The sequence below is a fragment of the Sturnus vulgaris genome, chromosome 1, assembly GCF_052056855.1.
Source record: "Sturnus vulgaris isolate bStuVul1 chromosome 1, bStuVul1.hap1, whole genome shotgun sequence".
Lineage (NCBI taxonomy): Eukaryota > Metazoa > Chordata > Aves > Passeriformes > Sturnidae > Sturnus > Sturnus vulgaris.
In genome coordinates, this window is record NC_142243.1 from 57960738 (window position 1) to 57985479 (window position 24742).

The 24742-nt window shown below is 49.2% G+C and overlaps 4 protein-coding genes across 4 annotated transcripts; all 4 read right to left on the reverse strand.

Moving 5' to 3' along the window:
- Nucleotides 1-593: 593 nt before the first annotated feature.
- Nucleotides 594-965, reverse strand: LOC148225240 (scale keratin-like). Its single transcript, XM_088177387.1, has one exon. It carries the CDS (start codon nucleotides 963-965, stop codon nucleotides 594-596), a length of 372 nt encoding a protein of 123 aa, XP_088033513.1.
- A 2602-nt stretch (nucleotides 966-3567) lies between these two features.
- Nucleotides 3568-3939, reverse strand: LOC148225241 (scale keratin-like). Its single transcript, XM_088178185.1, has one exon. It carries the CDS (start codon nucleotides 3937-3939, stop codon nucleotides 3568-3570), a length of 372 nt encoding a protein of 123 aa, XP_088034311.1.
- Nucleotides 3940-6541: 2602 nt separating this feature from the next.
- LOC148225242 (scale keratin-like) lies at nucleotides 6542-6913 on the reverse strand. Its single transcript, XM_088178988.1, has one exon. It carries the CDS (start codon nucleotides 6911-6913, stop codon nucleotides 6542-6544), a length of 372 nt encoding a protein of 123 aa, XP_088035114.1.
- Nucleotides 6914-9558: 2645 nt separating this feature from the next.
- LOC148225243 (scale keratin-like) lies at nucleotides 9559-9930 on the reverse strand. The gene has a single exon (XM_088179747.1). It carries the CDS (start codon nucleotides 9928-9930, stop codon nucleotides 9559-9561), a length of 372 nt encoding a protein of 123 aa, XP_088035873.1.
- Between the last annotated feature and the right edge of the window lie 14812 nt (nucleotides 9931-24742).

Sequence of the window (24742 nt, forward strand, 5' to 3'; positions counted from 1 at the left end):
GTGGTGGCACAGAGGGCCTGGAGCTGTGGCGGCCTTTGCCCCCGGAGGGCTCCTAGGTCTGAGGCCACCCCATTGCCAGCTCTGCTGCAGGTGTGGCAGAGCTCCTGGTCTCATGGCCTGCAAGAAATGGGCTCTGTCTGTCTTCAGGCAGATTGCTTAGAGATATTTGCCCGTCTCCTTCTCCTTCCCTGACCCGTTGCCACAGCACTCCTTCCTGTGCTCCCACTTGCCCTTTGATTCCAATTTCTTCTCCACTTTCAGCTCCACAGTCCCCTTCCCTCTTCTCTTTTACCATGCGCTACCGTTTCCATGAGAAGTTTTCCCAGAGCCACAGTTGCCCCTCCAAGTCTTGCAACTGCCCGCTCCCTGGAGCCCACGGGACTTGGGAAAAGGAGGCAAAGAGACAGGAACTGGATGCAGGAAAACTTTATTGTACCAGGAAGGGCAGGAGACGCTGGGAGAGGGACGGCGGGCAGGCCCCAGGCAGGCCGGCTGTCACGGGCTGCAGAAGGGCAGGGCAGCTTGTGCAGAGCTCAACTTCTCCATGCTGGGCTGAGGCGGCCGCAGGGGTTACGGGCTGGGCTGTGGTGGCTCTAGCAGGGCCCGCAGGTGTCCCAGAGCTTCTTGCTGTAGCGGGGCAGGGCGCAAGGGCTGTAGGCGGGAACAGCGCAGGCTCTGCCAAAGGTGCAGAGGCCGCCGGAGCCGGAGGCCTGGGTGGCGCCGGCGCCGTAGAGGCCGCCCAGCCCCAGGGAGCCGCCAAAGGCCGGAGCTCCGGAGGAGCCCACCACGGCTTGCTGGGGGAAGGAGGTGAGGATGGGGCCGGGGAAGGTGACCACCACGGGGGGCGGCTGGATCAAGGCCGAAGAGTCGGGGCACTGGCGGGCACACAGCTCGTTGCAGCTCTCAGCGATGGGCTGGGGCACAGCCACGTTGGTTTTGGGCGGGCACAGGTCGTAGCAGGACATCTTGGTGAGGGATGCGTGGGTGGTCTGCAAGAGAGGGCAGCCATGGCAGGAGAGCAGCAGAGGCAGCAGCCAAGCCAAAGGGGCCGGGACTGGAGCAGGAAGGCGTGAGCAGAAGCGCTCGCACACTTACCCTTGTTCCTGAGGAGGAGAAGGTGGCCAGGCCAGTGCTTGGCCTAGTCTGGCCCAGGCAGGGCTTTTATAGCAGCCCCAGCATTGCTCAGCTCCAGCCAGGCCAATCTGCACAGGGGACACTCCCTGCTGCTGCTGACACCAGGGCTGTACGGCTCCTGCCCCTCCCTGAGTCAGCATCCCAATGCCCAAGCCATCTTGTCCTTCCTGCCACGTCAGATACTTGATAGCTGGGACGGCACCCGGGAATGGGCTCCTGGAAGCCCTTTAATGGTCCAAAGGAGTGGGGCAGGGCTGGAATCGGCCTGGGCCAGATGGACATCTCTGCTCCTTTCTCCATGTGTAGATCAGGAAGGACACAAGGGGTGTTTGTCACCAATGTGGCAGAGTTCCCTGGGCAGCGACTGCAGGCAGATGGCGTCTGCTTCTGCCGGTTCTCCTGCGATGGACAGGTCCCCTCCACGGTGCACGCTCCTGGGACACCTGCCCTAGATGCTCCAGCTCCTGCCCGGTGTTCCTGGAGCCCGCGCCTGGATGGCATCCCTGCTATGGAGTATGTGACGTGGCAGGAAGGAGCAGATGGCTTGGGCAGCAGGAGGTGCTGGGGTGACACCTGGAGGATGCTGACTCAGGGTGGGGCAGGGTCTGCAGAGCCCTGCTGTCAGCAGCAGCAGCAGCAGCAGCTGTGAGACTTGAGCTCTGCACAAGCTGCCCTGGCCTCCTGCAGCCCGTGACAGCCGGCCTGCCTGGGGCCTGCCCACCGTCCCCGTCCCGGTGTCTCCTGCCCTTCGTGGTACAATCAAATTGTCCCGCATCCAATTCCCGTCTCTTTGCCTCCTTTTCCCATCTCATAAACAGCCCTGCGCGTGTGCGAGTTCCAAGAGCGGGAAGGGAAATGGTGATGCAGGGATGGCTTGGGGCAATGGAAAATTGAAGCGGAACGGGAAAAGAAAGAAAAGAGAAGAGGGAATGGGAGAGTGGAGGCTTATGTGGAGATGAAAATGAAATCAACATGGAAACCGAATCAAGAGAGAAAGGATCTTGCGAAGGGGTTGGTTGCGAAGGAGAACAAGGACGGATATGAAGAGAAGCGGGAGGAAAAGAGTAAGGAGAATGTGAATAAGAAGGGGAAGGCGAAAGAGAATGTTGCCATTTTTATGTCGTGATGGACACGGCTGGTATCACCAGCAGCCCTTTAGTTGGCATCACGGCAAGTCCTTTAGTAAGAAACTCTACGTGCCTTCTTCTCTTCATCAACTTCTTTCTTCGTAACTCTCACTCCTGCTTTCATAGACCTCACTCGGGTACCTCTGACTCCTTTTCTTATAGGCAGCTTCACACAGCACTGACTCCTTCTTTCACGCTGCATGACTGGCTAAACCCAAGCTGTCCCTTTCCCGGCTGCCTAACCCTGCCTGTCCCTCCCGTATCACCTTCTCACCGTGTCTGCCCCTTGCACAACCTCATGTCCCTTAGCTCCTGGCAGCACAGCCAGCAGACTCCTTCCTTCTCTTACTCCAGCAGACTCTTGACATCATGCTGCAACTGCAAGTGCCTGTAACTAGTGGCCAGCCAACGCAGCCCTTTCTATCCCTCAAAAGGAGTGGCCAGACACAGGTGTTTCCACTCCTCACCAACCAGTAGAGCCTCAAGTCATTGGGAAAGATTCCCTCCTGCACTATCCTTTGAGCGTAGGTCTCCATAGGAGAAGAAGAAGATGGAGGAGATGAGAAACAAAGAGAAGGAGAGCCCTAAAGAAGAAAGACTAAGAGATAGAAAAGGAAAGCAAAGGACTTGATGGCAATGAAATTTGTCCGTGTAAATAGCGTAGAGGGGGGAAGTCTCTCTATGATTTCCGGCCCCGCTCCTTTAGCAGAACCGTGGTGGCACAGAGGGCCTGGAGCTGTGGCGGCCTTTGCCCCCGGAGGGCTCCTAGGTCTGAGGCCACCCCATTGCCAGCTCTGCTGCAGGTGTGGCAGAGCTCCTGGTCTCATGGCCTGCAAGAAATGGGCTCTGTCTGTCTTCAGGCAGATTGCTTAGAGATATTTGCCCGTCTCCTTCTCCTTCCCTGACCCGTTGCCACAGCACTCCTTCCTGTGCTCCCACTTGCCCTTTGATTCCAATTTCTTCTCCACTTTCAGCTCCACAGTCCCCTTCCCTCTTCTCTTTTACCATGCGCTACCGTTTCCATGAGAAGTTTTCCCAGAGCCACAGTTGCCCCTCCAAGTCTTGCAACTGCCCGCTCCCTGGAGCCCACGGGACTTGGGAAAAGGAGGCAAAGAGACAGGAACTGGATGCAGGAAAACTTTATTGTACCAGGAAGGGCAGGAGACGCTGGGAGAGGGACGGCGGGCAGGCCCCAGGCAGGCCGGCTGTCACGGGCTGCAGAAGGGCAGGGCAGCTTGTGCAGAGCTCAACTTCTCCATGCTGGGCTGAGGCGGCCGCAGGGGTTACGGGCTGGGCTGTGGTGGCTCTAGCAGGGCCCGCAGGTGTCCCAGAGCTTCTTGCTGTAGCGGGGCAGGGCGCAAGGGCTGTAGGCGGGAACAGCGCAGGCTCTGCCAAAGGTGCAGAGGCCGCCGGAGCCGGAGGCCTGGGTGGCGCCGGCGCCGTAGAGGCCGCCCAGCCCCAGGGAGCCGCCAAAGGCCGGAGCTCCGGAGGAGCCCACCACGGCTTGCTGGGGGAAGGAGGTGAGGATGGGGCCGGGGAAGGTGACCACCACGGGGGGCGGCTGGATCAAGGCCGAAGAGTCGGGGCACTGGCGGGCACACAGCTCGTTGCAGCTCTCAGCGATGGGCTGGGGCACAGCCACGTTGGTTTTGGGCGGGCACAGGTCGTAGCAGGACATCTTGGTGAGGGATGCGTGGGTGGTCTGCAAGAGAGGGCAGCCATGGCAGGAGAGCAGCAGAGGCAGCAGCCAAGCCAAAGGGGCCGGGACTGGAGCAGGAAGGCGTGAGCAGGAGCGCTCGCACACTTACCCTTGTTCCTGAGGAGGAGAAGGTGGCCAGGCCAGTGCTTGGCCTAGTCTGGCCCAGGCAGGGCTTTTATAGCAGCCCCAGCATTGCTCAGCTCCAGCCAGGCCAATCTGCACAGGGGACACTCCCTGCTGCTGCTGACACCAGGGCTGTACGGCTCCTGCCCCTCCCTGAGTCAGCATCCCAATGCCCAAGCCATCTTGTCCTTCCTGCCACGTCAGATACTTGATAGCTGGGACGGCACCCGGGAATGGGCTCCTGGAAGCCCTTTAATGGTCCAAAGGAGTGGGGCAGGGCTGGAATCGGCCTGGGCCAGATGGACATCTCTGCTCCTTTCTCCATGTGTAGATCAGGAAGGACACAAGGGGTGTTTGTCACCAATGTGGCAGAGTTCCCTGGGCAGCGACTGCAGGCAGATGGCGTCTGCTTCTGCCGGTTCTCCTGCGATGGACAGGTCCCCTCCACGGTGCACGCTCCTGGGACACCTGCCCTAGATGCTCCAGCTCCTGCCCGGTGTTCCTGGAGCCCGCGCCTGGATGGCATCCCTGCTATGGAGTATGTGACGTGGCAGGAAGGAGCAGATGGCTTGGGCAGCAGGAGGTGCTGGGGTGACACCTGGAGGATGCTGACTCAGGGTGGGGCAGGGTCTGCACAGCCCTGCTGTCAGCAGCAGCAGCAGCAGCAGCAGTGAGACTTGAGCTCTGCACAAGCTGCCCTGGCCTCCTGCAGCCCGTGACAGCCGGCCTGCCTGGGGCCTGCCCACCGTCCCCGTCCCGGTGTCTCCTGCCCTTCGTGGTACAATCAAATTGTCCCGCATCCAATTCCCGTCTCTTTGCCTCCTTTTCCCATCTCATAAACAGCCCTGCGCGTGTGCGAGTTCCAAGAGCGGGAAGGGAAATGGTGATGCAGGGATGGCTTGGGGCAATGGAAAATTGAAGCGGAACGGGAAAAGAAAGAAAAGAGAAGAGGGAATGGGAGAGTGGAGGCTTATGTGGAGATGAAAATGAAATCAACATGGAAACCGAATCAAGAGAGAAAGGATCTTGCGAAGGGGTTGGTTGCGAAGGAGAACAAGGACGGATATGAAGAGAAGCGGGAGGAAAAGAGTAAGGAGAATGTGAATAAGAAGGGGAAGGCGAAAGAGAATGTTGCCATTTTTATGTCGTGATGGACACGGCTGGTATCACCAGCAGCCCTTTAGTTGGCATCACGGCAAGTCCTTTAGTAAGAAACTCTACGTGCCTTCTTCTCTTCATCAACTTCTTTCTTCGTAACTCTCACTCCTGCTTTCATAGACCTCACTCGGGTACCTCTGACTCCTTTTCTTATAGGCAGCTTCACACAGCACTGACTCCTTCTTTCACGCTGCATGACTGGCTAAACCCAAGCTGTCCCTTTCCCGGCTGCCTAACCCTGCCTGTCCCTCCCGTATCACCTTCTCACCGTGTCTGCCCCTTGCACAACCTCATGTCCCTTAGCTCCTGGCAGCACAGCCAGCAGACTCCTTCCTTCTCTTACTCCAGCAGACTCTTGACATCATGCTGCAACTGCAAGTGCCTGTAACTAGTGGCCAGCCAACGCAGCCCTTTCTATCCCTCAAAAGGAGTGGCCAGACACAGGTGTTTCCACTCCTCACCAACCAGTAGAGCCTCAAGTCATTGGGAAAGATTCCCTCCTGCACTATCCTTTGAGCGTAGGTCTCCATAGGAGAAGAAGAAGATGGAGGAGATGAGAAACAAAGAGAAGGAGAGCCCTAAAGAAGAAAGACTAAGAGATAGAAAAGGAAAGCAAAGGACTTGATGGCAATGAAATTTGTCCGTGTAAATAGCGTAGAGGGGGGAAGTCTCTCTATGATTTCCGGCCCCGCTCCTTTAGCAGAACCGTGGTGGCACAGAGGGCCTGGAGCTGTGGCGGCCTTTGCCCCCGGAGGGCTCCTAGGTCTGAGGCCACCCCATTGCCAGCTCTGCTGCAGGTGTGGCAGAGCTCCTGGTCTCATGGCCTGCAAGAAATGGGCTCTGTCTGTCTTCAGGCAGATTGCTTAGAGATATTTGCCCGTCTCCTTCTCCTTCCCTGACCCGTTGCCACAGCACTCCTTCCTGTGCTCCCACTTGCCCTTTGATTCCAATTTCTTCTCCACTTTCAGCTCCACAGTCCCCTTCCCTCTTCTCTTTTACCATGCGCTACCGTTTCCATGAGAAGTTTTCCCAGAGCCACAGTTGCCCCTCCAAGTCTTGCAACTGCCCGCTCCCTGGAGCCCACGGGACTTGGGAAAAGGAGGCAAAGAGACAGGAACTGGATGCAGGAAAACTTTATTGTACCAGGAAGGGCAGGAGACGCTGGGAGAGGGACGGCGGGCAGGCCCCAGGCAGGCCGGCTGTCACGGGCTGCAGAAGGGCAGGGCAGCTTGTGCAGAGCTCAACTTCTCCATGCTGGGCTGAGGCGGCCGCAGGGGTTACGGGCTGGGCTGTGGTGGCTCTAGCAGGGCCCGCAGGTGTCCCAGAGCTTCTTGCTGTAGCGGGGCAGGGCGCAAGGGCTGTAGGCGGGAACAGCGCAGGCTCTGCCAAAGGTGCAGAGGCCGCCGGAGCCGGAGGCCTGGGTGGCGCCGGCGCCGTAGAGGCCGCCCAGCCCCAGGGAGCCGCCAAAGGCCGGAGCTCCGGAGGAGCCCACCACGGCTTGCTGGGGGAAGGAGGTGAGGATGGGGCCGGGGAAGGTGACCACCACGGGGGGCGGCTGGATCAAGGCCGAAGAGTCGGGGCACTGGCGGGCACACAGCTCGTTGCAGCTCTCAGCGATGGGCTGGGGCACAGCCACGTTGGTTTTGGGCGGGCACAGGTCGTAGCAGGACATCTTGGTGAGGGATGCGTGGGTGCTCTGCAAGAGAGGGCAGCCGTGGCAGGAGAGCAGCAGAGGCAGCAGCCAAGCCAAAGGGGCCGGGACTGGAGCAGGAAGGCGTGAGCAGGAGCGCTCGCACACTTACCCTTGTTCCTGAGGAGGAGAAGGTGGCCAGGCCAGTGCTTGGCCTAGTCTGGCCCAGGCAGGGCTTTTATAGCAGCCCCAGCATTGCTCAGCTCCAGCCAGGCCAATCTGCACAGGGGACACTCCCTGCTGCTGCTGACACCAGGGCTGTACGGCTCCTGCCCCTCCCTGAGTCAGCATCCCAATGCCCAAGCCATCTTGTCCTTCCTGCCACGTCAGATACTTGATAGCTGGGACGGCACCCGGGAATGGGCTCCTGGAAGCCCTTTAATGGTCCAAAGGAGTGGGGCAGGGCTGGAATCGGCCTGGGCCAGATGGACATCTCTGCTCCTTTCTCCATGTGTAGATCAGGAAGGACACAAGGGGTGTTTGTCACCAATGTGGCAGAGTTCCCTGGGCAGCGACTGCAGGCAGATGGCGTCTGCTTCTGCCGGTTCTCCTGCGATGGACAGGTCCCCTCCACGGTGCACGCTCCTGGGACACCTGCCCTAGATGCTCCAGCTCCTGCCCGGTGTTCCTGGAGCCCGCGCCTGGATGGCATCCCTGCTATGGAGTATGTGACGTGGCAGGAAGGAGCAGATGGCTTGGGCAGCAGGAGGTGCTGGGGTGACACCTGGAGGATGCTGACTCAGGGTGGGGCAGGGTCTGCACAGCCCTGCTGTCAGCAGCAGCAGCAGCAGCAGCAGCAGCAGCTGTGAGACTTGAGCTCTGCACAAGCTGCCCTGGCCTCCTGCAGCCCGTGACAGCCGGCCTGCCTGGGGCCTGCCCACCGTCCCCGTCCCGGTGTCTCCTGCCCTTCGTGGTACAATCAAATTGTCCCGCATCCAATTCCCGTCTCTTTGCCTCCTTTTCCCATCTCATAAACAGCCCTGCGCGTGTGCGAGTTCCAAGAGCGGGAAGGGAAATGGTGATGCAGGGATGGCTTGGGGCAATGGAAAATTGAAGCGGAACGGGAAAAGAAAGAAAAGAGAAGAGGGAATGGGAGAGTGGAGGCTTATGTGGAGATGAAAATGAAATCAACATGGAAACCGAATCAAAAGAGAAAGGATCTTGCGAAGGGGTTGGTAGCGAAGGAGAACGAGGACGGATATGAAGAGAAGCGGGAGGAAAAGAGTAAGGAGAATGTGAATAAGAAGGGGAAGGCGAAAGAGAATGTTGCCATTTTTATGTCGTGATGGACACGGCTGGTATCACCAGCAGCCCTTTAGTTGGCATCACGGCAAGTCCTTTAGTAAGAAACTCTACGTGCCTTCTTCTCTTCATCAACTTCTTTCTTCGTAACTCTCACTCCTGCTTTCATAGACCTCACTCGGGTACCTCTGACTCCTTTTCTTATAGGCAGCTTCACACAGCACTGATTCCTTCCCTTACAGCATCTTGACGCAGCACTGACTCCTTCTTTCACGCTGCATGACTGGCTAAACCCAAGCTGTCCCTTTCCCGGCTGCCTAACCCTGCCTGTCCCTCCCGTATCACCTTCTCACCGTGTCTGCCCCTTGCACAACCTCATGTCCCTTAGCTCCTGGCAGCACAGCCAGCAGACTCCTTCCTTCTCTTACTCCAGCAGACTCTCGACATCATGCTGCAACTGCAAGTGCCTGTAACTAGTGGCCAGCCAACGCAGCCCTTTCTATCCCTCAAAAGGAGTGGCCAGACACAGGTGTTTCCACTCCTCACCAACCAGTAGAGCCTCAAGTCATTGGGAAAGATTCCCTCCTGCACTATCCTTTGAGCGTAGGTCTCCATAGGAGAAGAAGAAGATGGAGGAGATGAGAAACAAAGAGAAGGAGAGCCCTAAAGAAGAAAGACTAAGAGATAGAAAAGGAAAGCAAAGGACTTGATGGCAATGAAATTTGTCCGTGTAAATAGCGTAGAGGGGGGAAGTCTCTCTATGATTTCCGGCCCCGCTCCTTTAGCAGAACCATGGTGGCACAGAGGGCCTGGAGCTGTGGCGGCCTTTGCCCCCGGAGGGCTCCTAGGTCTGAGGCCACCCCATTGCCAGCTCTGCTGCAGGTGTGGCGGAGCTCCTGGTCTCATGGCCTGCAAGAAATGGGCTCTGTCTGTCTTCAGGCAGATTGCTTAGAGATATTTGCCCGTCTCCTTCTCCTTCCCTGACCCGTTGCCACAGCACTCCTTCCTGTGCTCCCACTTGCCCTTTGATTCCAATTTCTTCTCCACTTTCAGCTCCACAGTCCCCTTCCCTCTTCTCTTTTACCATGCGCTACCGTTTCCATGATAAGTTTTCCCAGAGCCACAGTTGCCCCTCCAAGTCTTGCAACTGCCCGCTACCTGGAGCCCACGGGACTTGGGAAAAGGAGGCAAAGAGACAGGAACTGGATGCAGGAAAACTTTATTGTACCGGGAAGGGCAGGAGACGCTGGGAGAGGGACGGCGGGCAGGCCCCAGGCAGGCCGGCTGTCACGGGCTGCAGAAGGGCAGGGCAGCTTGTGCAGAGCTCAACTTCTCCATGCTGGGCTGAGGCGGCCGCAGGGGTTACGGGCTGGGCTGTGGTGGCTCTAGCAGGGCCCGCAGGTGTCCCAGAGCTTCTTGCTGTAGCGGGGCAGGGCGCAAGGGCTGTAGGCGGGAACAGCGCAGGCTCTGCCAAAGGTGCAGAGGCCGCCGGAGCCGGAGGCCTGGGTGGCGCCGGCGCCGTAGAGGCCTCCCAGCCCCAGGGAGCCGCCAAAGGCCGGAGCTCCGGAGGAGCCCACCACGGCTTGCTGGGGGAAGGAGGTGAGGATGGGGCCGGGGAAGGTGACCACCACGGGGGGCGGCTGGATCAAGGCCGAAGAGTCGGGGCACTGGCGGGCACACAGCTCGTTGCAGCTCTCAGTGATGGGCTGGGGCACAGCCACGTTGGTTTTGGGCGGGCACAGGTCGTAGCAGGACATCTTGGTGAGGGATGCGTGGGTGCTCTGCAAGAGAGGGCAGCCGTGGCAGGAGAGCAGCAGAGGCAGCAGCCAAGCCAAAGGGGCCGGGACTGGAGCAGGAAGGCGTGAGCAGGAGCGCTCGCACACTTACCCTTGTTCCTGAGGAGGAGAAGGTGGCCAGGCCAGTGCTTGGCCTAGTCTGGCCCAGGCAGGGCTTTTATAGCAGCCCCAGCATTGCTCAGCTCCAGCCAGGCCAATCTGCACAGGGGACACTCCCTGCTGCTGCTGACACCAGGGCTGTACGGCTCCTGCCCCTTCTGGAATTTACATTCCCTGGGTTCCAGCTCTGCACCACTCACTCCCTAACAATCTTGTCCTTCCTGACATGTCGGATACTTGATAGTAGGGATGGTACCCAGAAATCTGGTTCCAGTGGCACATACTTGGTCTTGGGGAACATTGGGTATTGCTGAATTTACTCTGGGATCTGTTGTGCTTTTTGTTGTTTTTGATCCTTGCTTTGTCTCTCTTAGGCCCGGCCCAAGCGCTGTTTGTGCCCTGTGTCACAGAGCTATCCAGCAGTGTCTGGGTGGCAGATAGAGTCCAGCTCTGTTGGACTGGTCATTGTTGCATGGTGTTTAGCGGGCTGGGCCCCACCGGAGCTGCCCTTCCCTGGGCATTTTGTCAGCTCTGCTTTCTCTCCATCAGGGACAGCTGGTGGCACATTGCAGGGTCTGCCTGGGGCTGCTGTGGTCCAGGAAGTGACACTGGCTGAGTCTCAGTCGGATAATTGTAGGCCCTGATGATGTATCTTTGGGCCGGCCTGGAAAGCCAAGAGTCAGCAGAAGAGCCCCATGCCAGTCTGGCTGAGGCCCAGCCTTGTCCCCACGCATGTGTCCCCAGCATGGGCAGCTCCTGCCCCCTTCTGCAGCCATCCATAAAAGCGCTGTCTTGGCCCAGGGCTGCATCCACTGCTGTGGCCTCCCTCTGCTCAGCCCAAGGCCAGGTGGGTCCTGCTGGGCTCTGTCTTCTGGTCCAGGGCCCTCCCTGGCTATTAGACATGCTGGGGCAGCTGCTGTACTGGCACCATGTTGGCACGGCCAGGCCCAGCTCAGCCTCCTTGGGAGAGCAACGAAGGAGCCCTTTGGCCAGGACAGAAAGAGCCAGGCTGGGCACAGGAACTCGGGTGGGACTTGTGAGATTCAGAGGTTTAAGGATCGGGGCTCTGAGGGTGCTGCTGTGAACAGGGCCACTGCTGGGTAGTGTGGGCAAGGCTGTGTGGCTTTGACCAGTCAGGGTCTATGGCAAGTCTGGGAGCAGGGAACTGCTGAATCGGGACATCCTCATGTTTCTTCTAATCCCTGTTTTTCTGAATTCTCTTTCAGCCTCATCTCTGTCATGCCAAGATGTCCTGCTATGACCTGTGCCTGCCCAGAGCCAACGTGGCTGTGCCCCAGCCCATCGCTGAGAGCTGCAACGAGCTGTATGCCCGCCAGTGCCCCGACTCTTCGGCCTTGATCCAGCCGCCCCCCGTGGTGGTCACCTTCCCCGGCCCCATCCTCAGTCCTTCCCCTCCTGGGAGCACTTTGCACCAAAAGTATTGCTAATTTGACAAGGAATGTGCTAGTCTGGGGATGATATCTTGGGATGAGCCTCTGCCTAGTGTTTCCTGGCAAACCCTATGCTTTTGTAGGCTGTTGACCTACTTCAATCACATTTGAAAAGGAGAAGGTATCCCTTCACACCTATCTGGAGTCCTACAAACTTTGGAGAAAAGCAGTAGGCTAAAGAAACTGAAGAACATAGCATACTTGTCCTCTCCTATGAGCAGCATTTTACAATGAACTTTCCATGCATAAAAGGGAATTAAGGAATAAAAGGCACAAACATTGTGGTAAAGCAGGCTTCATTAGCTCTGCTACTCATAGAACAACTTGTATTTGACACTGGGCAATTATCCAGCCAATAATGACACCTTCAGCTCAATAAAAAATCTAAGATGAAGATAGGGGAGGTTTAGAGGCTGTTCAGTTACATATTATCCGACACATAAAATCATGCTCCACAACAATTTTGAATATTGGGATATTTTTATCTTACTGTTACATAAAAGAGCCCAAAAGATAGCTTAGGTAAGGAAATCAACTGTGAAACTGAAGATAATAATTGCCTTTCAAAGAGGCTGAAAGAGAAAAATACGGCAATTGTAACTGTTTGTATTGATCAGGTGAGTTGGTACTTTATTTTCTCTCCTTTTTCTTCCTGTAAAGAATACTCACAGAATATGCAATAAAGTAAGTGCTATTTCTCACAACCTTTTTCATTTTTTTGGCCTCAACTATTTTATTTGTTGGTTTGTATTTCAAATTGATCAAAATAATTGGGAAGGCCCTTAAAAGACTTCTGTTGCTTTTGGTTGATTTCATCCTTAGGTTTGTGTTAAAAGAAAACAAAATCGATACTTGTTAAAACCTAATAAAGGCATTAGGGTTTTTTTCTCAAAAAAAAATATGATAAAAGAACATCTAGAGAACCATCTTTTGTGATGGTTCTTGGAGGTCAGTGGAAATCTTTTGCAAGAATGCTGTTACTTGAATTGCCAGGCTGCTTTGCAGCTCGTCCTCATCTTACTTAGGGCACACATTCTACCTCTGTCAAGCCTCCTAACATAAAGCAGGGAAAAGGTGCAACCAAGAACAGCTTCCACGAGTGAGCTCTGGCAGATATACTGTTTACAAAGGATTTGTGTATTGAATCTATATGGAGCCTGTCCCAATGCCCTGAAGCAAGAAATGTCATTTATATTCATATCCCAGAAAAGAGGATAAAATTATTCTAAAATAATTATGGTCTGCTGAGCATGGAAGAATGCCAGGCTTTCAGACAAAATCTACATTGCTGAGCGTAGGCATGAGACAGGTATTGTTCCTCTACTCAAAGCCACTTGTTTCTACATGGATTCGGTTTGTCATCAGTACCATCAGATTTCTGGATGCTGCACATCCATAGCATTATAACATTTTCCTGTAGGATGAGCAATTGCAATGAGATGCTGCAGTGCATGAGAGGAGGAAAAACAATTGGTATGCTATAGGCTTTTCCTCACTACATCCTTTAGCAATGGCCGTTGTCTTCATGGATTGTTCTGGACCATCAGGTATATTTCTTGGATGGTGCACCTACCAGTTCACCCCAGCTGCCTGCAGGTGTGGCAGAGTGTCCTGGAGAGATCTGATGCAGAGCTAGGTCAGGCCACAGCAAGCCTGCTGCTCTTTCAACCTTCCTGTGGTCTCAACAGAGATCTTCTTATGTGTTCTTCAAAGATTAACACACCAGATCTGTTCTTTTGGCCTAAGTAATTTATTATTTGCATTATGCATGTCTCTCCCTCCTCTGAGTTATGCTGTTTTCCTGCAGAGCCCTGAATAACTGAGAGTAAGGGCTATCCTGCTGATAGGGTCAAAAGTGTTTTGTTTAAAACGTGCAGATATACATCTCACCACTCTAAGGGGTCCAGGATCACCTTAACTAATGCCAGGAAAGGGCACAGTTTGAGACAGACAGAAGCAAATCTCCAGCTGCACAGACTATTGAAGGCTTCACATGCTGATCTGAGATTGTCCAAATGACACTGTACTCGGCTGAGAGTTCAAGACTTGTGCTTTAGCTGTCACACAGAGGAACACAGAGAGAGGCCACTGAGATCAGCACTACCCTGCCTGGCATCTTTGGAGGTGCAGAGAAAGCTATGGACCCTTCCATACACAATTCCCTGGCATTCAAGATGTTCTGATTCTCTCATCAGCACAGTATTAGCCTCACAGATTTTCTAGATCACTGCTGATTTCAAAACACTTTGCCACACTTTGAAATACAACATTACATAGGTGAAAGCAAGCAAATACCTCAGCATTTCTTTGCATACATTTAGTTTTTCAAAAATGTTTTCTGATTTCTGATTCTGATTTCTGTACTTTGGAGACTTAGCTATTGAACACATTGAGAGGAGAAAAAATGCACCTGTGAAATGTTGCTTTGATAGGAAAGAGAAAAAGCTGCTGGTTTTCCTGCATTGTGCAGTTCCCCCGATTCCCCTTTACTTCTCTCCAGTAAAAAAAAAAAAACAAAAACAAAACAAAACAAAAAAGATAAAGAACAATCAAACTGGGACAAGAGGGTCATTTAAGTAGCATCTGAAGTCAGCACCAATCCAAGAATTCTGCTCTCTGTGTACACACAATGTCTGGCTGACACAACTAACAGAACAGAACTGGTCACCAGTTTTTAGTAGTAATGAAAAGATTTCCATTAATCTCAGTAAATTGCAGTGAGATGGAACCAGCTGGGCTCCCACACTGCAGCACCTTTGTTTTCTACATGCCAATTCATCTGCATAATCTGCCAATCCTAAAATTGTTTTTGTTTATGGGTTTTCATGCATCAGGATCTGAACTCCCACAGGCTTAAGAGGAGATCCGGGGCCATATTTGCCCACAGTCTAAGGATGCAAAGCATAAATCAGTGAGGGCTGTTCTGTGTCTGAAGCCTGGCCTTGAATGCCAAAATTCTACCATTCTACAGGCCAAAAATTTTGGGGGCTGATAAAATGGTTGTTGCTGATCTTTGCAAAGTCAAGTCACTGGTTTAGTCATTAGCCCAGGATTTGTGCTCCATGGGATCTGTTAGATACCATGCTCCTGATTAATAATTTTTTTTTCTACAGTGGTACCAAGCTGGTAAATTAGGCCCCAAGGGGAGCAAAATATCAAAAATTCCCAGGTTCACCTTTCATCTGATTTTACTCATAAATGCAGCCTCTGTGTTGCCCTTCTTTCACTATTCCCTATCCTTTCTGCAGGGAATCAGCCCCCTGACTCTGGGCCTTTACCCCTCTGTCTTATTTTAAACCTCACTGATGCAAAATACCAGTCAGAAGGAGAAGGGTTGGTTGCCTGGGGAAAAAAGAGACATTTTTTTCACAGAGACTGATGAGTGGAAGGGTGGGTTAACAGTGGCTCTTGCAGCAATGTTACTTTTTTCTGCCTCTCTTAAAACAGACATTAAGAAATAAACATCATAATTTGAATCACTTGCCTATTTAAATCTTCCTCCTACTACTTCAAACCCCTTTCTCGCAGACAACAAAGTCAAATTTGCACCCACTGAGCAAAAACCGCCCTGATAAATTTTTTACTCTTCTGTGTTTTTCTATATTTTTTGGATAGATAAACAAGAACAATAGTTTCTTGAGATCAAAAAAGAAGCAAGGCACTGACATAGAACAAAACTGCTGTTTTATTAAAACTGCTTTCTGTGGGAAAAAGAAACTGGCTACTGGCACTACTTCTAAGCAACTAGATCCTCATGATTCAGAAATACATATCTGGAGAAAATATGTATCCCAAGAACAGCTGAATAGGAGAGGTCCAGATGTCATTCTTTTTCCATTCCAGGAAAGGGGAAAAGGTTTCCTACAAAAACATATTTTTTCTCTTTCTCAGGAAAAGCTGTATTAATAAATAAGCATCACAGTATGAATCTCTGCCCTGGCTCCATCTGTTAAGCTTATACAAGACTCCAGAGAGAGTCTTCATAGAAATAGCATGTGGTTACTGCGCTAAAAAGAGAGAGAAAGGACAGCAACACACCCGGACCTCTTTAGGGAAAAAAGGCCAACTTTATTGTATGGACAGTCCGGATTTAAATTGTGTTACGTGCAGCTAGGACAGGACAGGACAGGACAGGAGCTCATTGGACAATTGGGAAAAACATCCATGGGACAGTACCTCAGGATGTATCCCACGGGAAAGACACCAGGTGTTAATCTTTATTATGAATTCCACTCTGTTTTTCACCATATTATCACCCTGGGAGACTTCCTCCTTAACTGAAGCTGTAGTCAGCTTGTCAGCCTGGGAATGGACCTGAGAGTCAGGGGAAATCCAGGCCTGAAAAAGAATTTCCAAGCTGTAATTCTCTAGCTCTCTAAATGTGTGTGTCCACAATAGCATTAAACAGATATGAAGAGTGACCTGAAATTTATTTCTCGGTGCCATAAACCCAGGAAAAGAAGCTCAGTCCATGCTGCCAGGGTGAAAAACATACCCTGAATTGTTACATTTCCCTTATTTCCTTTGCTGGTAGCTGCTAGAGTACAAACAGAAATTACTGAGCTTTGGTCAGATTTTTGACTGACCAGGTCATGTTTTTCATGTTTTTTCCATTAATGGGTGAACCACCAAGGACTCAAAAAGCAGTTTCTGCCTCTCCCAGAGGAGCAAAGAGGTTATCTTGAGGCACTCTTTCCCCTTGGACATGAGACACATAGCATGGAGGAGACCCAAGCCTGATAAAGCTTTGCTACGTAAATTTCTCTCCAAATGCTCTCCCAACAGTGTTTTCTATGATACTGTCCTGATGCACTAAGGTGTGGATGTTGCACTTACAGGACAGGAGGATGCTGAGGCATAATAAGTGGATACTACCCTGCTGAGCTTCTTTGGAGGTAAAACAGCCAGCTGCAACTGGAGGACAAGCTTGGGTGAACTTGGCCTGTGAAAAGAAACTATGCTTTGGCAAGCTTGCTGGTTGCTATTTCAAGAGCAGGAGGGATAGTTTTTAGAATGAAGTTTACTGCAAAAAGGAGTTATGGGTAACATTTTAATTGATTAGGTAAAGTAATCCAAAAGTATAAGCTGACAGCAGGAGCACAATCCTCTGGGATCAGTCCCAGAGATTCCCTATGTAGCTGATACCTCCTTAACATCCCAGCCCTTCTTTATACCTCTTCTCTTTAAATCCCTCATTTCCCTACTTTTTCTTTTCTTTTTTGTTAAAAATCCTTGCAGTTTGCATCAGTCTTCACCTGATACTCTAAGTGTTCCTCCTGAGTCTTCTATCTTTTTTCATCCTCACCTCTATGATCCACTTTGTCTCTGTACATCAGTCTTCTGAAACCTTGCTAATATTCATTCCTGTTTCTTCATAACTGTCTAACAAACTCTTGTAATAATGCTCAGTGTTTTGGAACTTCCAAATCCTTTCAGAGGATTCAAGATCTCTGCTTTCCATATATTTCTTCAAGTTTTCTTCTAAGCCTTCAGCTTTGTGCATGAGAATGACCAACAATATTATAATGTCATTTAATTAGAAAAAGCTCACTAAATGACTGCACACAGTAGATACTCTGAGCATGTATGGAGTAGCTCTAACCAAGCAGAATTTCCTAGCAAATCTGTATCCCTGTAGAGATGTAGACTCCTTAGGCTACCAACTGCTTTAGCTATCTGCTCATTAACTTGTCACATCCTGGAGATGAAGTGAGCAGAACTCAATTCTGCTGACCTGCAGCTTGCAGAGCAGCAATAGCAAAAGGTCAACAGCTGAACGCTGTGGGCCTTGTGATCAAGGACTCTGTCTACCACCAAGGACTCTGTCTATCACTGTCTACTCTGTGTTACTTGTTTGATTGCTAAACGAAACCCCCAACAGCCATGTCAGCAGGCTTATGCCACATGTTGGACACACTCTGCACCCCAGGTTCCCTTGTTCTTGCCTTCTTCAACCCTTGTAGCCCAGGCATCACCCTGCCTCCAGAAGATGCCTTTGGGGCCTCTTCACGTGCCAGCAATGCACTCTCCAGCACCTTGGAGTACCATGTCCAGGCACCACACTTCTTTGAATACAAGGTATCCAGGGCTTCTCAAACTTCATGGTGCATTTCTGCTCTTACCTGTGGAGCACATAACCTGTGCAACACAGCCTGGACACACTTCCACAGTGTCTGCAAACATGCATAGTATCCAGCACTGCCACGGGCATGGTGATGAGTCCTTGGGCCCACCTTCCTCCTGGGTAGGACCACCAAGCACTCTTTATTATAAAATAATGTTAATTATTTTGCCTCCTGTGGTTTATGGACCCAAATGCTTTCCTCTCTCCCTCCTTCCCCATCTCCATGCTGGGCTTCTCCATAGCCTGCTTGCAATCATGGGACTGAGTTATGTCCTGCATAATGTGCAGGAACCTGTTCACATGAATTGGCCTGGCACACAATGCTCCTAGAAGCTATTTAATGCTTCTTGACTGGATGTCTTGCTACTTGCATTCTGAATAGCTTTTAAGCCTTCTTCTATGTCCTCCCACTGAGAGCTATTAATGTCCATCCATAACCTCTGCTTCTGGGCCCTTGCTTGCTGCTTCTCCTCCCACCAGTCCCTCCAGCACAGAGGCCCCAGGCTGACATCCTCTCCAGCATCCAAAATCTCTCTCTTTCCCTCCACTTTGTAACATTTTCCCTTTTGCTTGCCAAATTGTCTCCCTGTCTGCAATGCCACCTCATCTACTGATTACTTACAACTCACACGTCACTTCTGCCACCATTTCCATATGAAAGTGTACAGTTTCTGTGACAAAGCTGTCATGGCAACTTGAAATTTGTCAGGTTTTCACACTATACATAACCTGCAAAACTGCATATTATTAAACATGTTCTGATGCTCCCAATTACTTAAAAATCATTTCATTGCCCAAATCCCACTGCTTTATTCAGTCAACATTTGTCATCTGGAAGAAAACTTCCACATCAAATTGCTTCAGGGCATTGATGAAGGAGGGTGCTATTCTGTCATGCCTGCAGCAGGCCTGGAGTAGATCAAAGCTTCTAGTACTTTTCTGGCTCAGCTGGCAGATGAACTCCCATTTCATCTGACTTACAAACACCTATTCTGAATCTGGCTCAGCGTCCCACTGGTGGCAGATGGATTTTCCTTATTTTTTATTAGGCAATGAGGCTTAGGTGTGGGGAGAACATTTTATTTCCTTTCTGATTTTAACTTCAAGTGTAAGCACATGCAAGTATTTTTCCATCTGTTACCTGATTTTCTTCTTCACAAGCCTCAGACATCACTGGAACTACTTCATCTTGAAAAAACATTCTTGCTTTAAGAAAGAATACTGAGGCTGCTGAGGCTTTTCCCTACGGAAAGATAAAAGGTTTAACCAGGTATAATGCATTGACTGATTTCCAATTTTTAAATTTCCCTGCCAAGAAACCTTTTTACTGTACAAAACCTATATTAAGAAATTAGTAGTTAATGAATCAATTTTAAAGAATTAAAATTAAAACTGCTTAATAAATAGTTTAATAAAAGTAATATATCAACTTGTTTTTTCTCCTCTATATGTAGAGTGACTTCCGGTTTATTCCTTTTTGTGTTGAAAAATCACATTTGCTTTGCATTTTCCGGGCAATTTTAGCCATTATATTTGATATTTGAGCCTATTGGGACATTCTGGGATAAAATGCTCATGAGAAGGAAAAAATGTGTTGAAAATTTTGTACCTCTTTCTAGATTTGAGTCAGGCAGTACAACATACATTGCTTTCTCACAACCATTCAATCTCTACCAAGCTCAGCAGGATCCTGAGGTTCTTCTTTGGCATTATCAAGGAGACATTATTACAGTTTTCTCCACCATTTCTCAGGAGACATCATTATTTTGGAGTATCTGCAGGATATCCACTGTGATGTGTTACAAATTCATTCCTGTGTTTGTGGATTTTGAATGCAAGAGTAGCTGTGGATAGATTATTTCCCAGACAGGATTATCTGACCTGAATCCTACCCCTCTAATGAAGTCAGAAAGTCAGTTTTTTCTCTGCACTGTGTTTAAACATTCCACAAGAAACTCCATGGCCTCATCCCAGTGACAGTGCCCATATAGTCACCTATACAGTCACGTTTGTCCCTCTGATTTTACCAAGTGAGCAGGAAAATAATGATGGCAGTTCTGACTACTGAAGGAGTTACTGCTTGACAAACATCAGTTTCCTGGGTGAATGCCTTTCCTTTCTAGGACTTCTACCTTGTACAACTTCCATGAACCTTCCACCCTCCACATACTCTCCAGTAAACCCAAATTACCCACCTCCTTCCTTGATAAGTCACAGTGTTTCTCAACTTTTCCTGCCAGGATATCAGAAGCTGTATCATTTATCAGCTTTCATTTCTGTGATCTTTTGCTTGAGTTTCTGATTTTCACCTTTGTCTCCTTATCTTTGTGGTGAACTTTTCACATCCTCTTTCAAGGCCTCCTTTGGCTCTGCTTTAGCCATAATTAGCATCTGTCAAACCCTGAACAACTGAAGCTGTGATCTTCTCTTGTCAGTGTTCTGTTAAAAAAAACAAAACCAAAAAAACCCCAAACAAACAAACAAACAAACAAACAAACAAAAAAAAAAAAAAAAACAAAAAAACCAACAACAAAAAAACAAAAAAACAAAAAAACAACAAAACAAAAAAAAAAAAAAAAAAAAAAAAAAGAAAAACAAAAAAAAAAAACAAAGAAAAAAACCCGAACTGCCAACCCACACTCAAACACACACACATGCACGCATACTTATGCAAAATATTTAGGGATTTCCAAACCTCTTTCAAATCCTTCTGATTAATTTATATAATAATTTTTCTGAATGATTCAATGTCTGATGTTGCTAAATACTTACCCATATATCTTTCTGGAAGACCTAGTATCCCACATCTCATACCTACTGCTCCCAATAACTCTAGTTCATATTTTCGAGATCACTAAGAGGCCAGTCTGAAAACTGGATGCAAATAGCACTGTATGTGTCCCTCTGGGATCATCAGAGTCTTGACCTCCTTGTATCTTGCTAATTTTATAAACTCTTGCAAAATCCATTCCTACAGCAACAATAGTAATGTCTGCCTTTAACCCTTTCAGTGTCACGGTAAGTCCCATTAACTTAAGTCAGTTAAAATTACTTTGAATTACAAAAAAAATTTCTAGCAAAAATGTAGTACAGTTTTCCAGTGTAAGTGGCATTCTCACTCAGTGGTTTGCTTTAGCCTTTCCCCCTTCTTTCATGATACATTTTCCTCTCACTAACTACAATTGCATTCAGATCTAGTGATCATTGTACACAAATGGTCTCTTTTTATTGAACTTGCTAGTGATTGATAAGATTTCCCTCACACAGAAGGACTTCCAGCTCTTTTTAAATGTTGTAAAGAGATGCTGGGAAAAAGAATTCAAGAATCCAGCATTGTTTGGAAGAGAAGCACCTGTCTCAAGGGAACAGGCAGAGACATTTCCCAGGAAGTAAACAAAACACTGTGGCCAATAGGAAAGCAGAGTGCTTCATCTACAACTTACCAGAAGTCAAAATATCTGCTGAATATTTGCCTAAAATGTCTGCTGAATTCTACCTGAGGGCAGTATTACACAGGGAAGGTACCTTCTGAACTTCTTCCTCATGAGCAAGGATGGAGGCATGGATGGAGTGATGGATGGATGGATGGATGGATGGATGGATGGATGGATGGATGGATGGATGGATGGATGGAGCAAATAGCAGAAACATAGACAATGAGAATAACAAGAAAACAAGTATCAATAGGATGGCAGAAGATAATAGAAGCTCTATTGAGAAGGAGTGTATCCTGTTCTCTCTCCTAAAAACTCATCCTCCTCTGAACTCTGCTACTTTGCTCTTCGTTTTATGTCTTTGCTCCTTTCTATTCCTTGGATGATCATGTCTCTGTTGCAACATTTATATCCTGTCCTTGTATTCTGCAAGCCCATTTTGCTTCTGAGATGAAAGCCCCTTCCTCCTTTCCCCATATTATTTTAATTCCCTAAAACTCCATCTCTCATCAACACTTCCAAGCCCATTATATTTCCTATTCTTCCCACAAGACTCTCTCTTCCTTTCTCTGTAGAAGTTTCTTCTTTTGAGGATGACAAATTTGCTTTTTCCCAATTCCCACCAAAACACATAATCTTTCCCATTTTTACCTGATTGCTATTTTTATGCAAATAATTCTAACTTCAGTTTTTCCATCTTATAATTATTTGCTTCTTCTATTTTCTGGGTAGAATCATGGAACAATTTGGATTGGAAGGGATCATAAAGATTATCTAGTTCTAATCCCTCACCACCAGCAGGGAGATCTTCCATTAGACGAGGTTACTCAAAGACCAATCCAGCCTGGTCTTGAACAATTCCAGGGACTAGGTATCTACAACTTCTCTCTGTAACCTGTTCCAGTGTCTCACCTCCCTCACAGAAAAGAATCTCTTCCTTATGTCTCATCTAAAGCCATTCCTGCCACTACAGGCCCTTGTAAAAAGTCTCTCTCCAGCTATCTTTTAGCTCCCTTTAGGGACAGGAAGGCTGCTCTAAGGTCTCCTTGGAGCCTTCTCTTCTCCAGGCTGAACAACCTCAGCTCTCTCAGCCTATGTGCAGAGGAGAGAGGCTCCAGCCCTCTGAGAGTTTTGTGGCCCTACTTTGGATGTGCACCAGCAGGTCCATGTACTTCTCATGTTGGGGGCCATAGAGCTGGATGCAGTATGCAGAATGGGGTCTCACAAGACTAGAGGAACAAAATTACCTTCCTGTCTGTGCTGGCCATGCTGCTTTGGATGCAGCCCAGGACACGGCTGGATTTGTGGCCTGCAAGTGCACATTGGGTCATGTCAAGCTTTTTGTTAACCAACTCCCCTAACTCCTTCTCCCCAGGGCTGCTCTCAATCCATTTTCTGCCCAGCCTATTTGTGCTTGGGATTGCCCAAGCCAGGGGTAGGACTTGGCCTTGTACTCCATGAAGTTCACACAGGTCCACCTTTCAGGTCCAGGTCCCTCTGGATGGCATTACTCCCTCCCTCCAGTATGTCAACTGCACCACACAGCTCAGTGGCATCAGCAAACTTGTTGAGGGCATGCTTGATCCCACTGTACATGTTAATGACAAAGGTGTTATTCAGTCCCAGTATTTGATCCCTGAGGAACACCACTCATCACACTCTCCACAGAGTATTTCACTCTCCTGCCCAACCACATCACCCGTACTTTCCCTCTCTCAGGCTCCTTCTCCTCTTTCAAATCCAGCCCTAGGTTCTCCTTTCTACATTCTCCTTTCTTCTCTGAGATGTCCTCTAAGGCTTGCTTTCACTAGCTTTTCCCACAGAGGTTTTTCTCTCTGTCAAAACCCTAAATCCACCTGCAAATCTCATCTTGTATTTATCAGTTCACTGAGCCCTTTCCTCACTCACGCTCAGCTCTTTTCAAGCCTTTTGCTGCTGCAAAGCCAACCAGGACATTCAGTACCTCATATTCAGAAGCATCCACTTCATCAGTCTCAAAAAGGTGTTGACCACAGTTTCTCAAAGGCTAAGTGAGTCACTGTTTCACTGACACTATTTTATCCCTGCCCACTCTTGGACAGCTCATTTAACAAACAAGTGACCATATCAGGTGACCATTTGCTTTACTGGCACCAACAGAGAGCTGTAGGGCACAACCAACAGAAGAAAAAGATATTCTGATGGTAATATCAGCTCAGTACAACATTTTGCAGCTCTTTTCCTTCTGACTTAGAAACCCGATATGTTCTAATAGCACTGAATGTTTCATGTGTTTTGTTGGTCTTGTTTCATCTCTAAGTCCCTCCCGCAAACTCTAGACTTTGTGCTTCAACAAGCAACACTAAAAGGGATACTAAAAATCAGTCCAACTTGAACTTACATATTGCTACAGCAATTACAAAGGAACTTGTACAAATTGAGTAAACAGACTGTGAATTTTATCGTAAGACAAATATAACAAGCAAAATGATGCCAGCAAGAGGAGGCAGTACGCCAATTTAAGATATGAAGGATGCTTGGAGGACGTGCCATCTATATTCAAAAGAAACCAGATTCACAAGTTAAAAAATATCTGGTAAAAATAAACCTAATTCAGTGCATTAAACCAGACTACTCTGTTGTATTAGCATTCCTAGGTTGTTTCCATTCAACAAAAATTTAATCCAGTTGTGCTCCGTGTGTGTTAAAGATACAGATATAACCTGTTTGAAGTGTCAGAGCAGAATGTGGTGCCCACAGCACTTAACACTAGCAATTGCTATTCAAAACCCAGAACGATTCCAGGATTTGCATATAACTTGAAATAGGATCAATAATTTCAGACTTACAAACTGCAGGGGATATGTTCTGGACTGCAAGAAAAACTTGCTTTTCATGTGACAAGTGAAACAAATTGAGTTTGCCAATCCATTATGTTCTTGTTTTGCATGGAGCTTTGAGATGTCACCTTTACAGCCAGTCAGGGTCAAGGTGAACCATGAGTGTGTCTCTGAGGATGGATGTTCAGTCTGTGGGTTGCATTCCCAATAAGGCTGACGCAGTAAATCCAAATTAAGTCAGCAGGCAGGAAACATGGCTACCATACCTAAATTTTCACATTGCCTAAGGCTGAAATAGTACAGTTTAGGAGGTGAGGAGGATTAGTAACACTGGACATATCTCTTCTCCCAAGAAAAGTAACTTAGCACCATCCAGGTTTACCTAGCTTTGGAAAGTGCTCTTCTTGATAATGATTTCTAGTGTCATGCCACTAATACCAGTCACAAAAACCATGCTTCAAGGGGAGATTAGTTCCCTTCAGGTCTCTGTTGCTGGAGAATGCAACATCCCTAAGGCACCATCAAGTTGCTTCTTGCTCTTCTAATCTCTCCCCAGCCACATGCTTTTCCAGTTTCTCTGAAGCTCTGCTGATTCAGAGTAGCAATACAGATGGAGGAATATCTCCCTGGGGAGAAGAGTCAACTCCCAGCTTGGAAACAGAGCTAATTTTCAGATGTCCTTTTTCCCACACAAAGAACGAGCATCCATTTTTCCCCTTTCTCCTCTCTCGCTTCTGTATAACAAAACAAGCATTAATAAATAAAGATCATGAACTTAATCCTCATTCTGTCTGAACCTTCTTGCAAAATACTGCTGCACTCAGGGAGTGAAATCCATTCCAGATT